The sequence below is a fragment of the Canis lupus genome, chromosome 9 (genome assembly GCF_003254725.2).
Source record: "Canis lupus dingo isolate Sandy chromosome 9, ASM325472v2, whole genome shotgun sequence".
NCBI classification, from domain to species: domain Eukaryota; kingdom Metazoa; phylum Chordata; class Mammalia; order Carnivora; family Canidae; genus Canis; species Canis lupus.
In genome coordinates, this window is record NC_064251.1 from 47,912,044 (window position 1) to 47,929,822 (window position 17,779).

The 17,779-nt window shown below is 36.4% G+C and overlaps 1 protein-coding gene across 3 annotated transcripts in view; it reads left to right on the plus strand.

Annotated features, from left to right (window-relative positions):
* Positions 1 to 17,779, plus strand: part of PAFAH1B1 (platelet activating factor acetylhydrolase 1b regulatory subunit 1) — an 82,802-nt gene that overhangs the window by 60,715 nt on the left and 4,308 nt on the right. For all 3 annotated transcript variants that reach the window (XM_035721455.2, XM_049114889.1, XM_049114888.1), the window contains 5 exons: positions 6,235 to 6,403; positions 8,223 to 8,325; positions 9,057 to 9,285; positions 13,310 to 13,411; positions 17,124 to 17,280. In XM_035721455.2, the coding sequence (XP_035577348.1) occupies positions 6,235 to 6,403; positions 8,223 to 8,325; positions 9,057 to 9,285; positions 13,310 to 13,411; positions 17,124 to 17,280 (760 nt within the window). The remainder of the gene's footprint in view (positions 1 to 6,234; positions 6,404 to 8,222; positions 8,326 to 9,056; positions 9,286 to 13,309; positions 13,412 to 17,123; positions 17,281 to 17,779) is intronic.

Here is a 17,779-nt window from a genome sequence, read left to right on the forward strand (position 1 = left end):
GAGCCACTAGGGCTGCCCAGTTTCTTTGTTTCTGATGAATCATTTTTAATGATTTTAAGCTAGTTGTTTTTTTTATATGTGAAGGCAATATAGTTGGATAGTTAATATTCTTGGTTCAAGTCCTGACCCCATCACTCAAAATTAATGTGATCATGGGCAAATTACAACTTTTTATGCTTCTCTTTCCTTGTCTATAAAATGAAGATAATTAATACTTATCTCATAGGGCTTTTGGTAGGATTAAATAAGTTAATATGTAGAAACTGCTTAAAATAGTACTGACCAGATATTAAAGGAGTACTTGGTGCCAGCTGTTTTTCAGTACCATGAATTTTCCTTTTTTTTTTTTTTTTTTTTTATTTATGATAGTCACAGAGAGAGAGAGAGGCAGAGACACAGGCAGAGGGAGAAGCAGGCTCCATGCACAGGGAGCCCGATGTGGGATTCGATCCCGGGTCTCCAGGATCGCGCCCTGGGCCAAAGGCAGGCGCCAAACCGCTGCGCCACCCAGGGATCCCATGAATTTTCCTTTTTTATGTCATTTCCAGTCATCTACTATCATAAATAATGTTCTATTCATTCTTATGCATAAAGCTTTCTTTTCTCAATAAATTACTTCTATGAATATTTTGTGGAATGGAAAAAAAATCGTTTTTCTACTCTTCTTCCATACTTTTGCTTCTCAGTTGTGGTAAAACCTAGGATCTACTTTCCAAAAAAACCCAACATAGAGCATAGAATTTTTTGTGTAATTTTGTGACTATCTTGGACAAAGTACATGATATATTTAAGGCTCAATTTTCTCATTTTTTTGGGAAGAAAGATGAAAAATTTTTATGTTATTAAGATTGTTTTGCTTAAAATTAAGTAATGTGTACATATATAGTGCCTGACAGATATAGGTAGTTGGTAAGGGCCTAGTAGAATATAGCTAATGTTATAATTAACAATAACAAAAATTTTTATTACATTATTTCCCTTGTGTATTTGGTAAATAAAACATTTCTTCCTTTTAGAGTAATTCATTTATATCATCAGTCTTTAAACTTTAATAATTTAGGGAAAATGTAGGATAGATAATTGGAATGGTTCATAATGGTATTTTTAATTGCATCATTTAAATTTTTTAAATGTTCTTTTTCTTCTTCTTCTTCCTTCTTTTTTTTTTTTAAAGATTTTGTTTTTACATGATGTCCACACCCAGCGTGGGGCTTGAACCCACAATCTGGAAATCAGGAATTGTACATTCCACCGACTGAGCCAGCCAGGCACCCCTTGAAATTTTTTTTTTTTTTTAAGATTTTATTTATTTATTCATGAAAGACACAGACAGAGGCAGAGACACAGGCAGAGGGAGAAGCAGGCTCCCTGCAGGGAGCCTGACACAGGACTCCATCCCAGGTCTCCAGGATCATGCCCAGAGCTGAAGGTGGCGCTAAACCACTGGGCCACCAGGGCTGCCCTGAAATGTTATTTCTTTCTTTTCTTTTCTTTTCTTTTTTTTCTTTCTTTTCTTTTCTTTTCAAGATTTTATTTATTTATTCATGAGAGACAGAGAGAGACACACACACAGGCAGAGGGCAAAGCAAGCTCCATGCGGGGAGCCTGACATGGGACTCGATCCCAGGTCTCCAGGATCATGCCCTGGGCTGAAGACGATGCAAAACCGCTGAACCACCCGGGCTGCCCTGAAATGTTATTTCTGATTGCCATGTAGAACTATTCTTAAATATTTTTAAAAATGAACAACAATCAAAACTGAAAAATGCATTCAACTAACAGAGCAGATGAAGGGCTGCCAACTTTTTATAAAGAGTTCAAAACAGGGGCACTTGGGCGGTTTAGTCAGTTAAGTGTCTGCATTGGCTCAGGTCATGATCTCAGGGTCCTGGGATTGAGACCTATGTCCGGCTCTCTGCTCAGCAAGGAGTCAGCTTCTTCCTCACTCTGTCTCTCAAATAAATAAAAAGTTCAAAACAAATGTGAAAAACAGTAATCATCTCAATAGAAAATTGAACTGTGGGATATGAACAGACCATTCATAGAAGAGAGAAAAATGACTAACCAGTAACACAAGTTTTGGCTTTGCTACTAATAGTAGAAAATATATTAATATTGTATCTCAAATCTGTCATCAGTATATTTTACTTTTTAGATGAGAATTCCCAGTGGTGATCAGAATTTATAAAGCAGGCATTTTCATTACATTAAATATAATCTTATGAGAGAAAAATTCAGCAGAATGTATGAAGAGCTTAAAAAGTCTGTACTTTTGAGTTCAAGCCCCACATTGGGTGTAGAGATTACTTAAAAATAAAACCCAACAACACATGTTTGCAAATTCTAATGGCATGGAAAAATACTTATGGTGAGAAGCAGAGGAGAAATGGGATAGTGAAGTACACAGAGTCATTATACTTAAAAACATTATACTTAAAATGGAAAAACCATGTCTTTGGTAGGATAGTGGATTTTTTTTTTATTGCCCTTGCTATACATTATAGTTTATTATTTTTATATAATCATGTGGAAGTAAAAGAAAAAAATTAATTTTTATTTATTCTTGATGTTTACAGACTAACACTAAAATACCTTGTTTGCTTATCATTTATGAAGAGACCATTTTCTGGGTATACTTATTTTAGAGAAAATGTTACAGTGTTATTTGACGAATGCATGGAAAGTTAACTGAAACTGAATTGCAAGATCACACCTTATTTATTTTTATTATGTAAGATATTCATCTACAACCTTGGTGTCATTAGATACTAAATGAGGGGGAGCCCTGGGTGGCTCAGCGGTTTAGTGCCTGCCTTCAGCCCAGGGCATAATCCTGGAGTCCCAGGATAGAGTCCCGCATCCGGCTTCCTGCATGGAGCCTGCTTCTCCCTCTGCCTGTGTCTCTGCCTCTCTCTGTCTGTGTCTCTCGTGAATAAATAAATAAAATCTTTAAAAAAAAAAATTCTCAAAAAAAAAAAAACCCCATTGTCCAGTATTATACCATTCATGAACACATACGCAAAATCCTTAACAAATTATAAGCAAATTAAATGCAGCAATTTATAAAAAGGTTAATTAAAGTAGGGTTTATCCCAGAGTGCAGGAATGGTTCCTGATTTCCAAGACTGGAAAATCAATCAGCGTGATACAGCACATCAATAAAAAAACATAATAGGTTCAGAAAAAGTATCTGACAAAATTCCAGCGTTCATTCAAGATCAGAGCTCTAAGTAAGCTAGGAAGGGAGCGTCATTAAGCTGATAGAAGGTTAAAAATATCTGAGCATAATAATTAATGGTGGAAAACAATGCTTTCCCCCTGAGATCAGGAACCAAGGCCAGGATGTTCAATCTCAATCACTTAAACTAATGTTTGTAAAAGAGTACCTTAAAAAAAAAAAAAAAGTACCTTGTCAGTGCAGTAAGGCAGAAAAAGAAATAAAAGATATGTCAGATTGGAAAGAAAGAAATTAAACTGTCTCTTCTTGGAGACAACATGATCATCTATGTAGAAAACTCAGAGAATCTATAAAAAAGCTGCCAGAACTATGGCTGAATGTAACAGAATCTCTTAAATATAAGGGTTATAGGGTTAATAAACAAAGGGTCATTGTATTTCTATAAAGTAGCAATGAATAATTTGAAAATTGAAATTTTAAAACGCAACTTGGAAAAAAAATAAAAATAAAATGCAACTTGGTCGTATCAAAAAACCTCAGTAAAAAAAAAAAAACAGTATTTCAGGATAAATCTAATAAAATAGATGCGAAATTAGAAATCACTTCTGTGGGGGCATCTGAGCGGCTCAGTGGTTGGACTTCTCCCTTCAGCTCAGATTGTGATCCTGGGGTTCTGGAATCGAGTCCTGCAATTGGGGTCCCCACAGGGAGTCTGTTTATCCCTCTTGTCTGTGTTTCTGCCTCTCTCTGTGTGTGTCTCATGAATAAATAAACATTTTTTTGAAATATATGTTTTTAATTTATTTATTCATAAGAGAGACAGAGGGAGAAAGAGAAGCAGAGACACAGGCAGAGGGAGAAGCAGGTTCCAGGCAGGGATCCCGACATGGGACTCGATCCCGGGACTCCAGGATCATGCCCTAGGCCGAAGGCAGGCACTAAACCACTGAGCCACCCAGGGATCCCCCCCACCTTTTTTGTTGTTTTGTTTTGTTTGTTTTTTGTTTTTGGAATAAATAAAATCTTTAAAAAAAGATCACTTCTATTAAGAAGTACTTGACTATATGGTAAAAAATCTTTATATTGAGTTGGGTATGTACATTTTCTGTAAAGGAAATGTTTTTTAGAAGATGGTTTAGGGCAGCCCCGGTGGCTCAGCGGTTTAGCGCCGCCTTGGGCTTGGGGTGTGATCCTGGAGACCCGGGATCAGGTCCCACGTCGGGCTCCCTGCATGGAGCCTTCTTCTGCCTGTGTCTCTGCCTCTCTCTCTCTCTCTCTCTGTCTGTCATGAATAAATAAATAAAATCTTTAAAAAAAAAAAATAGAACATGGTTTATTTTTCTTAGGTGAGTTTTTATATAGTTGTGATCACATGTAATTTTGTGTTCTTTTTTACGTAATATTACATTATTGTATTATATGTGTCACATGTTCCTTATATTTGCAAATCTCATTATATCTACTTAAACATTTTCTTAATGTTGGATATTTAGATTGTTTCCAAGTTTTGTTTTGTTTTTTTTCATTTTATTTATTTATTTTTAAAAGATTTTATTTATTCACTCATGAGAGAGAGGGGCAGACACAGGTAGAGGGAGAAGCAGGCTCCATGCAGGGAGCCCAACACGGAATTCGATCCCGGGTCTCCAGGATCAGGCCCTGGGCTGAAGACAGCACCAAACTGCTAAGCCACCGGGGCTGCCCTGTTTCCAAGTTTTTAAAATGCATTTTTAAGTTTCTTTAAATTGGTTGATATATATCCTACTACAGATGAATTTGAACCTATCGTAGGAAGAATGGAACCAGTCTTTTGATTTTAGAGCTTATAATTGGTATCAGGAAAGATTGAACTTCAGAGTAGCATTTGACTACCAGAGAGAAAGTTTTGTTTCTAATATTTATTCTTTTTTTTTTTTAAGATTTTATTTATTTATTCATGAGAGACACACAGAGAGACATAGGCAGAGAGAGAAGCAGGCTCCATGCAGGGAGCCCGATGTGGACCTTGATCCTGGGACTCCAGGATCACTCCCTGGGCCAAAGGCAGATGCTCAACCGCTGAGCCACCCAGGCGTCCCCCTATTCTTTCTTTTTAAATAAAGATTTTATTTACCTATTTATTTACTTATTTGAAAGAGAGAATGAGAGAGATCATGATCAAGGGGAGGAGCAGAGGGAGAGAGACAAGCAAACTCTGTGCTGAGCATGGAGCCCAATGTAGGGCTCGATCCCACAACCCCAGTATCACAACTGGAGCAGAAATCAAGAATCAGATTCTTAACTGACTGAGCCACTCAGGCACCCCTAATGTTTATTCTTGAAAGTTTATTATGTCTATTATCTTTTTAAAAAATATATTTATTTATTCATGAGACACACAGAGAGAGAAGCAGAGACACAGGCAGAGGGAGAAACAGGCTGCATGCAGGGAGCCCGACGGTGGGACTCGATCCTGGGTCTCCAGGATCACACCCTGGGTCGAAGGCGGCGCTAAACCGCTGAGCCATGGGGGCTGCCCTATTACATCTATTATCTTGAAAGAATTCTCATGTGTCAGTGACTTCCCATTTTTGCATCAAAATGATCTTTGCTTTTGTTAATCTACTCCTGGACAATAATATCTTGTGAAGTCTATCTTTGCCTCTTAGACATCTGAGCACTGCTTGTCTATTATAATTGAGTGCTCTTTATTGTCCTCTAATATTTTACATAGAGATGCCTGTCATAACCACCCCCAAAATTTTTGTCCTTAAATTTACTTGTTTACACGTCTGTTGGTCTCCTGTAAGCCTGGGAAGGGACTTTGTCTTTTGGCTTTATATACCTACTCACTGGCACAATTACGTTTATGGTAGATAATGTGATACTAGAAGTCTGTTTTAAAAATTATAACTTCAGTTTTCTCTGTAAAAAAAGACCAGTTTATATTTGAAGATGTGTTCTATTTCTAAGACAGTTACTCTTTGTCATTTGCTCATGCTGGTCTCCTGAGTACTAACATGAAATGAGAAAGAAGGGATGGGTTGATGTGAACTAACTTTCTGAAATCTTGACAGGTGTGGGATTATGAGACTGGAGATTTTGAGCGAACTCTTAAGGGGCATACAGATTCTGTACAGGATATTTCATTTGACCACAGTGGCAAGCTTCTGGCTTCCTGTTCTGCCGATATGACCATTAAACTATGGGATTTTCAGGGCTTTGAATGCATCAGAACCATGCACGGTAAGGTATAGAGGATAGTATTTTGATAGTGATTTGTAACATGACATTCCAGAGAAAAGAATATTGTTTTTTAATAGTATACAGTTTCCCTATATGCATTTCTTTTTTTTTTTTTTTTCCTATATGCATTTCTTAATTGTATCAGTGGAAGAATGTATGATGTAGATAGCTCATGGATAAGATAAGCCCACAGTAGTTGAGAGTTGTTTCAATTATGAGGTTTTATCTCCTAGTACTGGTTTATATAAAATACTTAATTCATTTTCAGGAATATTTTTGGATAAGAAAAACTGCGGGGACGTCTGTCTTCAAGAAAGAAAGAAAATGAAGTTATTGGGGATTGTTTTGTTTTTCATTTTTCTCACTTGGGAAACTGAAGTCCAGAGAGAATAGGTATAATGAAAGCTGGAACCTAGCATTTCTTGCTCATGTTAGGATGTTCCACGTATCTCAATGTTAGGTGGTTTTCCTGGGTCTTGTCATAGACTGTTCTCAGGCGGTTTGGCTTTGTGGAAAGGACATGGGCTTTGGAATCAAATATCTGGGTTTAAATTCTTACTTGTTTACTTGTAGCTTTGGGAAATTTCAACAACTCACCTGCAAGATAGAAGTAATAATAATACTTATCATAGAATTGTTGTAAGGATAAAATGGAATTGTATACATGAATCATCTTGGTTTAGTACCTAGCACATAAAAGGTGTTCACTAAGGATTTTTGTTTTCTTTAAACATGATATAATTTGAATGTTTGGATAAGGAATAAGATACATAAGGAACACATGCTGTGTTGGTAATAAGAGGTTTTTTACAATAGATAATGTAGTGATATAAGCTATGTGATTACATAGAAAGTATAATTTGAAGAGTGTTTTCCCCTCAAATTAAATGGGAATCTTGCCAGTTAAAGGAATTCTTTCATAAAAGAATTGAATCCTTTCATAAAATCTAGTGTTTGTGTTTCTTTGAGTAGCCTGTATCTTGTTGCTTTGACTTTAATAAGAAGGGGAGTGGGAGATAATAGGGTTTCAGATATGGAATGAGTAGGTCAAGGGAATAAAAGGCACAGCATAAAGAATATAGCTAATGATGTTCTAATGGCGTATGGTGGCAGATGGCAGCACAGTGTGTAATGTATATACTTGTGGAATCACTGTGTTGTATACCTGAAACTAATGTAACACACCGTGTGACAACTATACTCAAAACTTAAAAAAAAAATGTTCTTTCCAACCTTTGTATATTCCTTAAAATAATATATATGAGGATTCTTTAGGGCTTTTTCCATAAAGAATACCTAATTAGAAACGTGAATAATGCATATAGACTAATGCATTTTTTTTTTACCCCCAGGGATATCAACAACAAAAATGAAATTTTCAACCACTATTTTAAATATGGAACCACATCTTCATTTTTCTTATTCTTCTGTTTAGCTTTGTAAATCTTATTTCCAACCTATATCTTAGGATATCAACCATGGAAATTATGTTTCTAGTATTCATACATAAACATTCAGCATATTATTAGTATATTCAAATGCTGATGATATGCCTTGTGATGTTAAAACAGTTGTATAGGTTGAAATTTAATCATAAATTGAGCCAGCTACTTATTTCATTATGGATTATTTTATTAAGTTGCTAATTCTTTAACTTTTTTGTGTGTAAATCCAAGTTTCTTATCAAATTTATATAAAACCCAGTGTGTGTAAAGTTGCTGCAGTATTTGAAATCCGATGGTGAAATCTCTTGGTAAACTGAGGTTTAGTTGCTCTTGGTGATATATCACTTAATACGTTGCTGTGTTGTGTGTTTTAGGCCATGACCACAATGTTTCTTCAGTAGCCATCATGCCCAATGGAGATCATATAGTGTCTGCCTCAAGGGATAAAACTATAAAAATGTGGGAAGTGCAAACTGGGTGAGTAGGTTTAGTTGAAAAGGTGTCAGCTAAAGAGATATTAAACAAACAACCAAAATGTATTGTGAACCAGTTATTTAGACTTTAACCCAGAATGGTCATGGTGCCGGTTGTGTCATATACTTTAAAACAAGGATTTAATCTCTAAATGTTTCCCAAAAAGGAACAGGGAAATTAAAAAAGAAACTTCCATGTTCTTGAGAGCCATTTTCTATTCAATGGCTAATTTCTTTGTGGTCTTCTTTTAAGGTGATTTCTCTGGGTTGAAATAAAAAGTAAATAATATATATGCAGATATTCCCTTATTAGGCTGAATTTGATTGTGGTTAGAATGACCCAATTTTTAATATAAAACCTTAACCTACTACTGGTTTTACCCAAATTAGTAGAGTGTACCTTTTTCCCAACAAAGCTATAAATATTTTTGTTAGTGTGTGTGTGTGTGTTTAGTTTTGAAAGATTTTTCTCTCTATATTTTACCTTCTCGGATGTGTTGATTGGTTAGCTCCTTAATGATACTCCTATCAGTATATTTCAATTGATGTTTGATTTTCCAGCCTTTCCCCATCTTTTATTAACCAAGAATGTACATTTATTCTGTTGACTTGTATATGATTACTCTAACTTGTTGCCAACCTCTTCATTCCAATGCATAGCTAGTTTTATATTGCTTCTGGGAAATGTCCCAACGATTGCCATTCATGATGTAAATTTATTACTTATTTTGACAGCTACTGTGTGAAGACATTCACAGGACACAGAGAATGGGTACGTATGGTGCGGCCAAATCAGGATGGCACTCTGATAGCCAGCTGTTCCAATGATCAGACTGTGCGTGTATGGGTCGTAGCAACAAAGGAATGCAAGGCTGAGCTTCGAGAACATGAGCATGTGGTAGAATGTATTTCCTGGGCTCCTGAAAGCTCATATTCTTCCATCTCTGAAGCAACAGGATCTGAGGTATGTGATTTTATATGTTATTTCATGATTTTATTGTTGATATAAGAACTTAGATAACTTTTCTGATTCTTGGTTTCAGGGCAATTAATGCATTGACAAATCTGCATCCCAAAATTCTGAATCTAGAAACTCTTTACTCTTTCAAAACTTGCAAAAGTATTTATATTTTTTAACCAATGGTTATTATTGTTGTCCGCTGACTCTTGATTTGTGCTGGGGATAATTCTCTTGAAGAGTAAAAATGGTCATTAAATTTATCAGAAATTCTCTTGAAGAGTAAAAATGGTCATTAAATTTATCAGAAATTCCATTGTTAGTATACCAATGCAAAGTAAAACTCATGGGAGAGGTTAAAGTTATCTTTTAGAAGAATAGCCTTTAATGAGTGTAATTCTTTTATTTGTAAATTAATGGTGGAATGCAGTTCATTACTTAAATATTTGTTTTTAACAAAAGCTATTTCATATGGAGTCCTCTTAATACTCTTGAACACTAGAAGCACTAGCTGAATCTGGAGTTTTATTTGTTTAAGTTTTTATCTTAATTGCCTGGTGCTCATCACAAGTTCACTCCTGAATGCCCATCACCTATTTCACCAATCCTCCCAACCCTTCTTCTTTCTGGTAACCATCAGTTTGTTCTCTAAAGCTAAGAGTCTGTTTCTTGGTTTTTCCCTTTCCTTTTTTTTTTTTTTCCCTTTGCTTATTTCTCTTAAACTCCATATGCAAGTGAAATGTACAGTATTTGCCTTTGACTTATTTCACTATGCTGTTCTGACTTATTATACTCTCTAGCTCTATCCGTGTTGTTGCAAACAGCAAGATTTCATTCTCTTTATATTTTTTAGGGATTAATAATATTCCTGTGTGTGTGTGAGAGAGAGAGGGAGAGAGAGAGAGAGATCTTTAGCCATTCATCAGTTGATGGATACTTGGATTGCTTCCATATCTTGGCTTTTGTAAATAATGCCGCTATAAATAAGGGTACATGTATCCCTTAGAATTAGTGTGGGTATTTTTTGTGGGTTTTTTTGTTTTTGTTTTTGTTTTTGTTTTTGTTTTTTTAATTCTTTGGGTAAATACCCAGTAGACCAGTTACTGGATCATGGAGTAGTTCTTTTTTTAACTTTCTGGGGAACCACCATACTGTTTTCCACAATGGCTACATTAGTTTGCATTCTCACCCACCCCTTTCTCCACATCCTCACCAACACCTGTTTCTTTTTTTTTTTTTTTATATTTTTTTTCTTTATTTATTTATGATAGTCACACACAGAGAGAGAGAGAGGCAGAGACACAGGCAGAGGGAGGAGGCTCCATGCACTGGGAGCCCAACATGGGATTCGATCCCGGGTCTCTAGGATCGCGCCCTGGGCCAAAGGCAGGCGCCAAACCACTGCGCCACCCAGGGATCCCCCAACACCTGTTTCTTGTTACTGATTTTAGCCATTCTGTCAGGTGTGAAGTGGTATCACATTGTAGTTTTGATTTGTATTTTCCTGATGATGAGTGATGTTGAGGATCTTTTCATGTGTCTGTTGGCCATCTGATGTCTTCTTTGGATAGTTGTCTGTTCATGTCTTCTGCCCTTTTTTTTATATATATATATATATTTTTTTTTTTAAGGATTTTATTTACTAATGAGAGACGGGGGGGGGGGGAGAGAGAGAGAGAGAGAGAGAAGCAGGTTCCATGCAGGGAGCCCAACGTGGGACTCTGTCTCAGGTCTCCAGGATCAGGCCCTGGGCTGAAGGTGGCGCTAAACCACTGAGCTCCCCGGGGCTGCCCTGTATAAGTTCTTTATAGATTTTGGATACTAACTCTTTATCAGATATGTCATTTGCAAATACTTTCTCCCATTAAGTTCAGTAGGCTGCCTTTTTCGTTTCATTGATTGTTTCCTTTGCTATGCAGGAGCTTTTTACTTTGATGTAGTCTCAGTGGTTTATTTTTGCTTTTGTTTTCCTTGCCTCAGAGGACCAATGTAGAAGAAAGCTAATATAGCCAATGACAGAGAAACTACTGCCAATTCTCTCTTCTATGACTTTTATGGTTTCAGGTCTCACACTTAGGTCTTTAATCCATTTTGAATTCATTTTTGTGTATGGTGTAAGAAAGTGGTCCAGTTTCATTCTTTCACATTTCTGTCCAGTTTTCCTAATACTATTTGTGGAAGAGACTCTTGCCCGATGGATATTTTTTCCTGCTTTGTCAAAGATTCATTGACCATATAATTGTGTTTATTTCTAGATTTTCCATTCAGTTCCATCGATCTTTATGTCTATTTTGTGCTAGTACCATACTGTTTTGATTACTACAGCTTTGTAATATAACTTGAAGTCTGGAATTGGGATGCTTCCATCTTTGCTTGTGTTTTTCAAGATTCCTTTGGTTATTTGGAGTCTTCTGTGGTTCCATACACATTTTAGGATTGTTTTTTCTAGTTCTGTGAAAAATGCTGTTGGTATTTTGATAGAGATTGCATTAAATGTGTAGATTGCTTTGGGTAGTATAGACATTTTACCAATATTTGTTCTTCCAGTCTATAAACATGGAATGCCTTTCCATTTCTTTGTGTTGTCTTCAGTTTTTTCCATCAGTGTTTTATAGTTTTCAGAGTACAGGTCTTTCACCTCTTTGGTTAGATTTTAGATTTATTCCTTACTATTTTTGGTCCCTTTATAAAGGGAATTGTTTTTCTTAATTTCTCTTTCTGTTGCTTCATTATTGAATGCAGTGGATTTCTGTAAATTGATTTTGTATCCTCTGACTTGACTTGATTTGCTTATCAGTTCTAGCAACTTTTTGGTGGAGTCTTTTTTTGGGTTTTCTAGTCTGGAGGTTTTTCTTTTTTTATTTCTTCACGGTCCTTAGTTTGTACTTTTCATGATTTCAGTCTTTATGGTTAGTAACTTAAAAATAAATTACAGAATATTACTTCTTTGAATAAATTGTATGAGCCAAAATTGACCACATTTTTTCTTTATAGAGACAGTCCTAACGGTGATTTTGTTTTTTCTGGTTTTGGTTAAGATACAGTGCAATATTGGTTTCTAGAGTAGAATTCAACAATTCATTACTTATGTACAATACCTAGTGCTCACAAGTGCCCTCCTTAATACCCATAACCCATGTAGCCCACCCCCCACCCACCTCCCTCCTTCAACCCTGTTTGTTCTCTAACATTAAGAGTCACTTATGGCTTGTTTCCCTCCCTCTATTGTAGTAGATATTTTAAAATTTTAATAAATGAAGGAGGAAAATCCACGTGCCCCCCCCCCCGTCTCTGTCCTTCTCACCCTCAAAAATTATTTTTCTAAAATGAGGCTTCCGTAATAACTATATTTTGGCTGGCTGGTTGCATTTTCAAATTCTGTGTACTGCCCTCTAGTGGTGGTTACTTGCCATGTCATAAATTTGATTCTGTGTGGATTTTATATAGATGGAAATAAATAGTTGTAAACTTTTTTCTTGATTACAGAAGCCTTGAACATCAAACTTGTCAGCCATTAGTATTACAGAAACTGAATCCTAATCTTACTGGAGCTGTTCTATTTTTATATTATCTGGGACCTTCCTGTGTAACAGCTTACATATGTCAAAAGATCTATATATTTTGATAGAGAAAAATACAAAGAATAAGTTCAAGAGATCTAATTGTACAGCATGGTGACTGTAGTTAAAAATACTGTGTCATATACTTAAATTTTTCTAAGAGTGTAGATCTTAAGTATTCTCACCAGCTTAAGAAAAAAAAAAAAAAAACGTATTTTCACCACCTAAAAGGGGGGTGGGAATATTTATATGAGGTGATGGGTATATTAATTAACCTGATTTTGATGGTCATTTTACAATATATATATATATTTCAGAATATCAGGTTGTGTGTAGTAAATATATATATTATTTGTCTCCCAAAGTTGTATTTTTATAAAAATTGGGAATATAGATCATCGGTAGAAGTCCTTTAAAGTCTTCACTTAACTTCTTACATGGGAAACTTAATTTTTGTATGTTTTCTGTAGACTAAAAAAAGTGGCAAGCCTGGGCCATTCTTACTGTCTGGATCCAGAGACAAGACTATTAAGATGTGGGACGTCAGTACTGGCATGTGCCTTATGACCCTCGTAAGTTTGCGTAATCTCTTTTGTATCTTAACTATGTTTATGACTTGTTGGGTTAGATGCCTTATGATATCTTACTAAATAAGCTGAATCATTGCAGGCTTTATTTTTTATTTTTTACTTTTTAAGATTTTTATTTATGTATTTGAGAGAGAGAGAGAGTGCACTAGACATGAGTAGGGATAGAGGGAGAGAGAGAAGCTGACTCTCCACTAAGCAGGGAGCCTGACTTGGGATTTGATCCCAGAACCCTGAGATCATGACCTGAGTCAAAGGCGGATGCTTAAAAAAAAAAAAAAAAAGGCGGATGCTTAACCAACTGAGCCACCCAGGTGTACCCTATTTGTAGGCTTTAAAAGAACTTCTTTATAAAGACATTTTTTTTTAATTTTTATTTATTTATGATAGTCACAGAGAGAGAGAGAGAGAGAGAGAGAGGCAGAGACATAGGCAGAGGGAGAAGCAGGCTCCATGCACCGGGAGCCTGATGTGGGATTCGATCCCAGGTCTCCAGGATCGCGCCCTGGGCCAAAGGCAGGCACCAAACCGCTGTGCCACCCAGGGATCCCTAAAGACATTTTTTCTTAAAATTTTGTAATTCCATTATTAAAGTGATAGGAAAATTATTTCTGTAGAGTGTCATGTTTATATAAAGGATCTACAAAGCCAGTTAATTCTAGGAGGGAGATCTTCGCTCACTATATCTTTAAAACTTAAATTACTCCTGTGGGAGAGAAGCAGTGTTATTATAGACTCCTTTTTTTTTTTTTTTTCTAAGATTTTTTTTAAAAGAGAGAAAGAGCCTTGGTGGAGGGAGGGACAGGATGAGAAGGAGAAGCAAACTCCCCACTGATCAGAGAGCCTGACATGGGGCTCCATCCCAGGAGCCCAAGATCATGACCTGAGCCAAAAGCAGTCACTTAACCAACTGAGCCACCAGACACCCCTAGACTCATTCATTTTTTAAACTGTTTTTGTATTTTACTGTATTTAATTTTAATATGAATCCTTTTAACTATTATCTGTTGTTCACATGGTCCAATTTATTTGGTTTATTTTACCATTCTAATGTTCATGTTGTTACCTACCTAGCTTTGTGACTTGGAAATGCGTATTTCATTTTAGGAACATCTAGAATTTGGTATTAAGATATATAAATGATACAACAGCATTGTGGACATTCTTGTTTGCCTAAGGAAGTTCGAGGAGAATCTGTGGGCATTAATTCAGTAGCCGTTTTTGTAATTTGGCATCTATGTTTGTTTTAGAGATTCTTTAGGTGCTAACCATACCTTGAAGTGATTGTCTCTCTGTAGGATATAGTAGGCACTTAGGAAGTATCATCAAGAATTGAGGGCAGCCCTGGTGGCGCAGCGGTTTAGCGCCGCCTGCGGCCCGGGGTGTGATCCTGGAGACCCGGGATTGAGTCCCACGTCGGGCTCCCTGCATGGAGCCTGCTTCTCTCTCTGCCTGTGTCTCTGCCTCTCTTTCGCTCTCTCTGAATAAATAAATAAATAAATCTTTAAAAAAAAAAAAAAGAATTGATTAGAGGGGTGCTTGAGTAGCTGATTCAGTTAAGCTTGTGACATCTTGATTTCAGGGTTGTGAGTTTAGGATCTGCGTTGGGCTCCATACGGGGCATGGAGCCTACTTAGAAAAAAAAAAACTGATTAGAAAATTAAACTCTTCTCTAGGAGTATTCTGAGCTGACTTCAGATATACTATATCCCTATTTAAAAAGATGATCTACATTTAAAATCAGAAAGTATGTATGGGGTACCTGGCTGGCTCAGTCAGTGGAGCATGGGTGCTGTTGATCTTGGGGTTGTAAAGTTTGGGCCCCACATTGGGTATAGAAATTGCTTAAAAATAAAATCTTTTTTTTTTTTTTAAGATTTTACTTCCTTATTTCAGAGAGAGAGTGTGCACCAGTTGGCGGGGAGGGTCAGAGGGAGAAGCAGACTACTCCCCTGAGCAGGGAGCCAGATGTGGGGCTGGATCTCAGGACCCTGGGATCATGACCTGAGCTGCTCAAGTGCCCTGAAAATAAAATCTTTTTTAAAAAGAAGAAAGCAAGAAAGCATGTGCTCTTCTCTCCTGTAATAACACAGGTTATCTTAATTTCCCTGGAGATTTCTGGCGCCTATTTTTTCCAGCTAAAGAGAGAGTACTTTTTACTGCTTTATTTTGGTGTAGCCTTGGAAATGTGATTTAACTTTTGTTGAGGCTTCTACCTCTAGTGATTGGTGACTTTTATAAGTCACTATATAAGAGGACAAGATTTTTTAAAAAAATTTTTTTATTTATTTGAGAAAGAGCACACACACGAGTCAGTGGGTGGGCAGGAGGGAGAAGCAGACTCTGTGCTGAGTAGGGAGCCCGACATGGGGCTGATCCAGGACCCTGGGATCATGACCTCAACTGAAGGCAGGCACTTAACCGACTGAGCCACTCAGGCGTGTCCCCCACCCCCACTTTTTAAAATTAACTCCCCTTTCTTGGTTATGTACACTGTAGAAAAATTAGAAATATACAGGAAAGCTAAAAGAAAAAAAATCACCCTTACATCACTCTCTCATACTTAATAATACCTACCAAGTATATTTTTCTAGTCTAGGGCTGTCTAGTAGAACTTCCCATGATGATGTTCTATATATATTATCCAGAGTTGTGGCTACTCGCCACATGCAGCTATTAAGCTCCTGAAACGTGGCTAATGACACTGAATGACTGATTTGCTGATAGTATTAATATTGGTTTATATTTAAAAAGCAACTTGTGACTAAATGGCTACCCAGGTAGACTGTGCAATTCTAAGCTATTTTCTTTAATTTCTATGTGATATGAATATGGTGGGGGATTTTTATATATGTAAATGATGAGAACCATAATATTGTACATACTGCTTTGTAGCAAACCTTTAATTTAGGAGATATATGACACTTGCTCGTGGTGTTAGATCTTTTATACTGATTACATACAGTGCTTTGATGAGCATCTTTGTTAATTCTCTGAGCCATTCTTCATTATTTCTTAGGGTAAATAGCAAGAACTGGAACTGCTGGGACAGGGGATATAAATAGATAAATTGGATGGATGGATATTCAGTAAATACCTAGAGTCACCAGTTGCTAACACTTTCCTTTCTGTGTATGTGTGTACATTTTGCTGAACAGTTTGACCATTGCTTGTAGATACCATGACAATTGGCCTAAAATAATTTTATCACGTGTCTCCTAAGAATAAAGGTATTCTGTATAACCACAATAAAATGATTATAAGTTTCATGTCAAGAAACTTAACATTGGAGTGCCTGGCTGACTCAGTAGAGCCTATGACTCTTGATCTCAGGACCACAAGTTCAAGCTCCACTTTGGGCATAGAGATTACTTTAAAAAGTTGATTTTAAAAAAAGAAATTTGACATTAATATTACATATTCACAGTTTCTCCAATTATCCCAATAGTGTCTTTTATAACTTTATTTTATCCACTCCTCAGGAGGCAGTCAAGCATCACTCATGATATTTACTGGTCATGTCTTAGTAGTTTCCAGTTTCCTTTCATCTAGAAAAATTGCTTATACTTCTTTTGGAGTGTGGGGTTAATTTTTGGCATTGACCTTTTTTTTAGAGCGCTTTGAGTAAAGACTATTTACCTAGATGCTGTTTAAACACTTTATTCCTTTTTAAGTCAAATGCCTTTCTGTTTTTAAGGTGGGTCATGATAACTGGGTACGTGGAGTTCTGTTCCATTCTGGGGGGAAGTTTATTTTGAGTTGTGCTGATGACAAGACCCTACGTGTGTGGGATTACAAGAACAAGCGATGCATGAAGACCCTCAATGCGCATGAACACTTTGTTACCTCCTTGGGTATGTATGAGTAATGAGGTTTCTAAGCAATTAGATTTTGGAATGCCAGGCATAAACAGTTTTATGTAATTGTGTGGAATTTTCCAGGTAAGAAATGACTGTTTGCTTTCAGGACAGACTAGAGAAGATAGTTTTAAAACTTTGTGGATTCCTATCTTTTGTTTTAAATTCTCCTTTCCTTAACTATATCTCTCCATCATCAGCCTTATAATAAAAAATTTACTTTCTCCATTGCACAACATTGGTTTTGGAAACTAGGATTGTGAAGAGGATGCTTACTAACCACTGTGATGGGTGATTTTCCTCCCCTACTAGTTTGTAAGTTTCTCAAACTAAATCTTACTCAGACTTTTTTCCTGTGGCAGGTATATACTATTATGTACTGAGAACTCACAGAATTGTAGTTATGTTTAATAAATATCCTCCGTATTATCTGGACCTGAATCTAGAATTTAAGATACTGAATACAGTAAAATATAACACACCTAGAGTATGATGG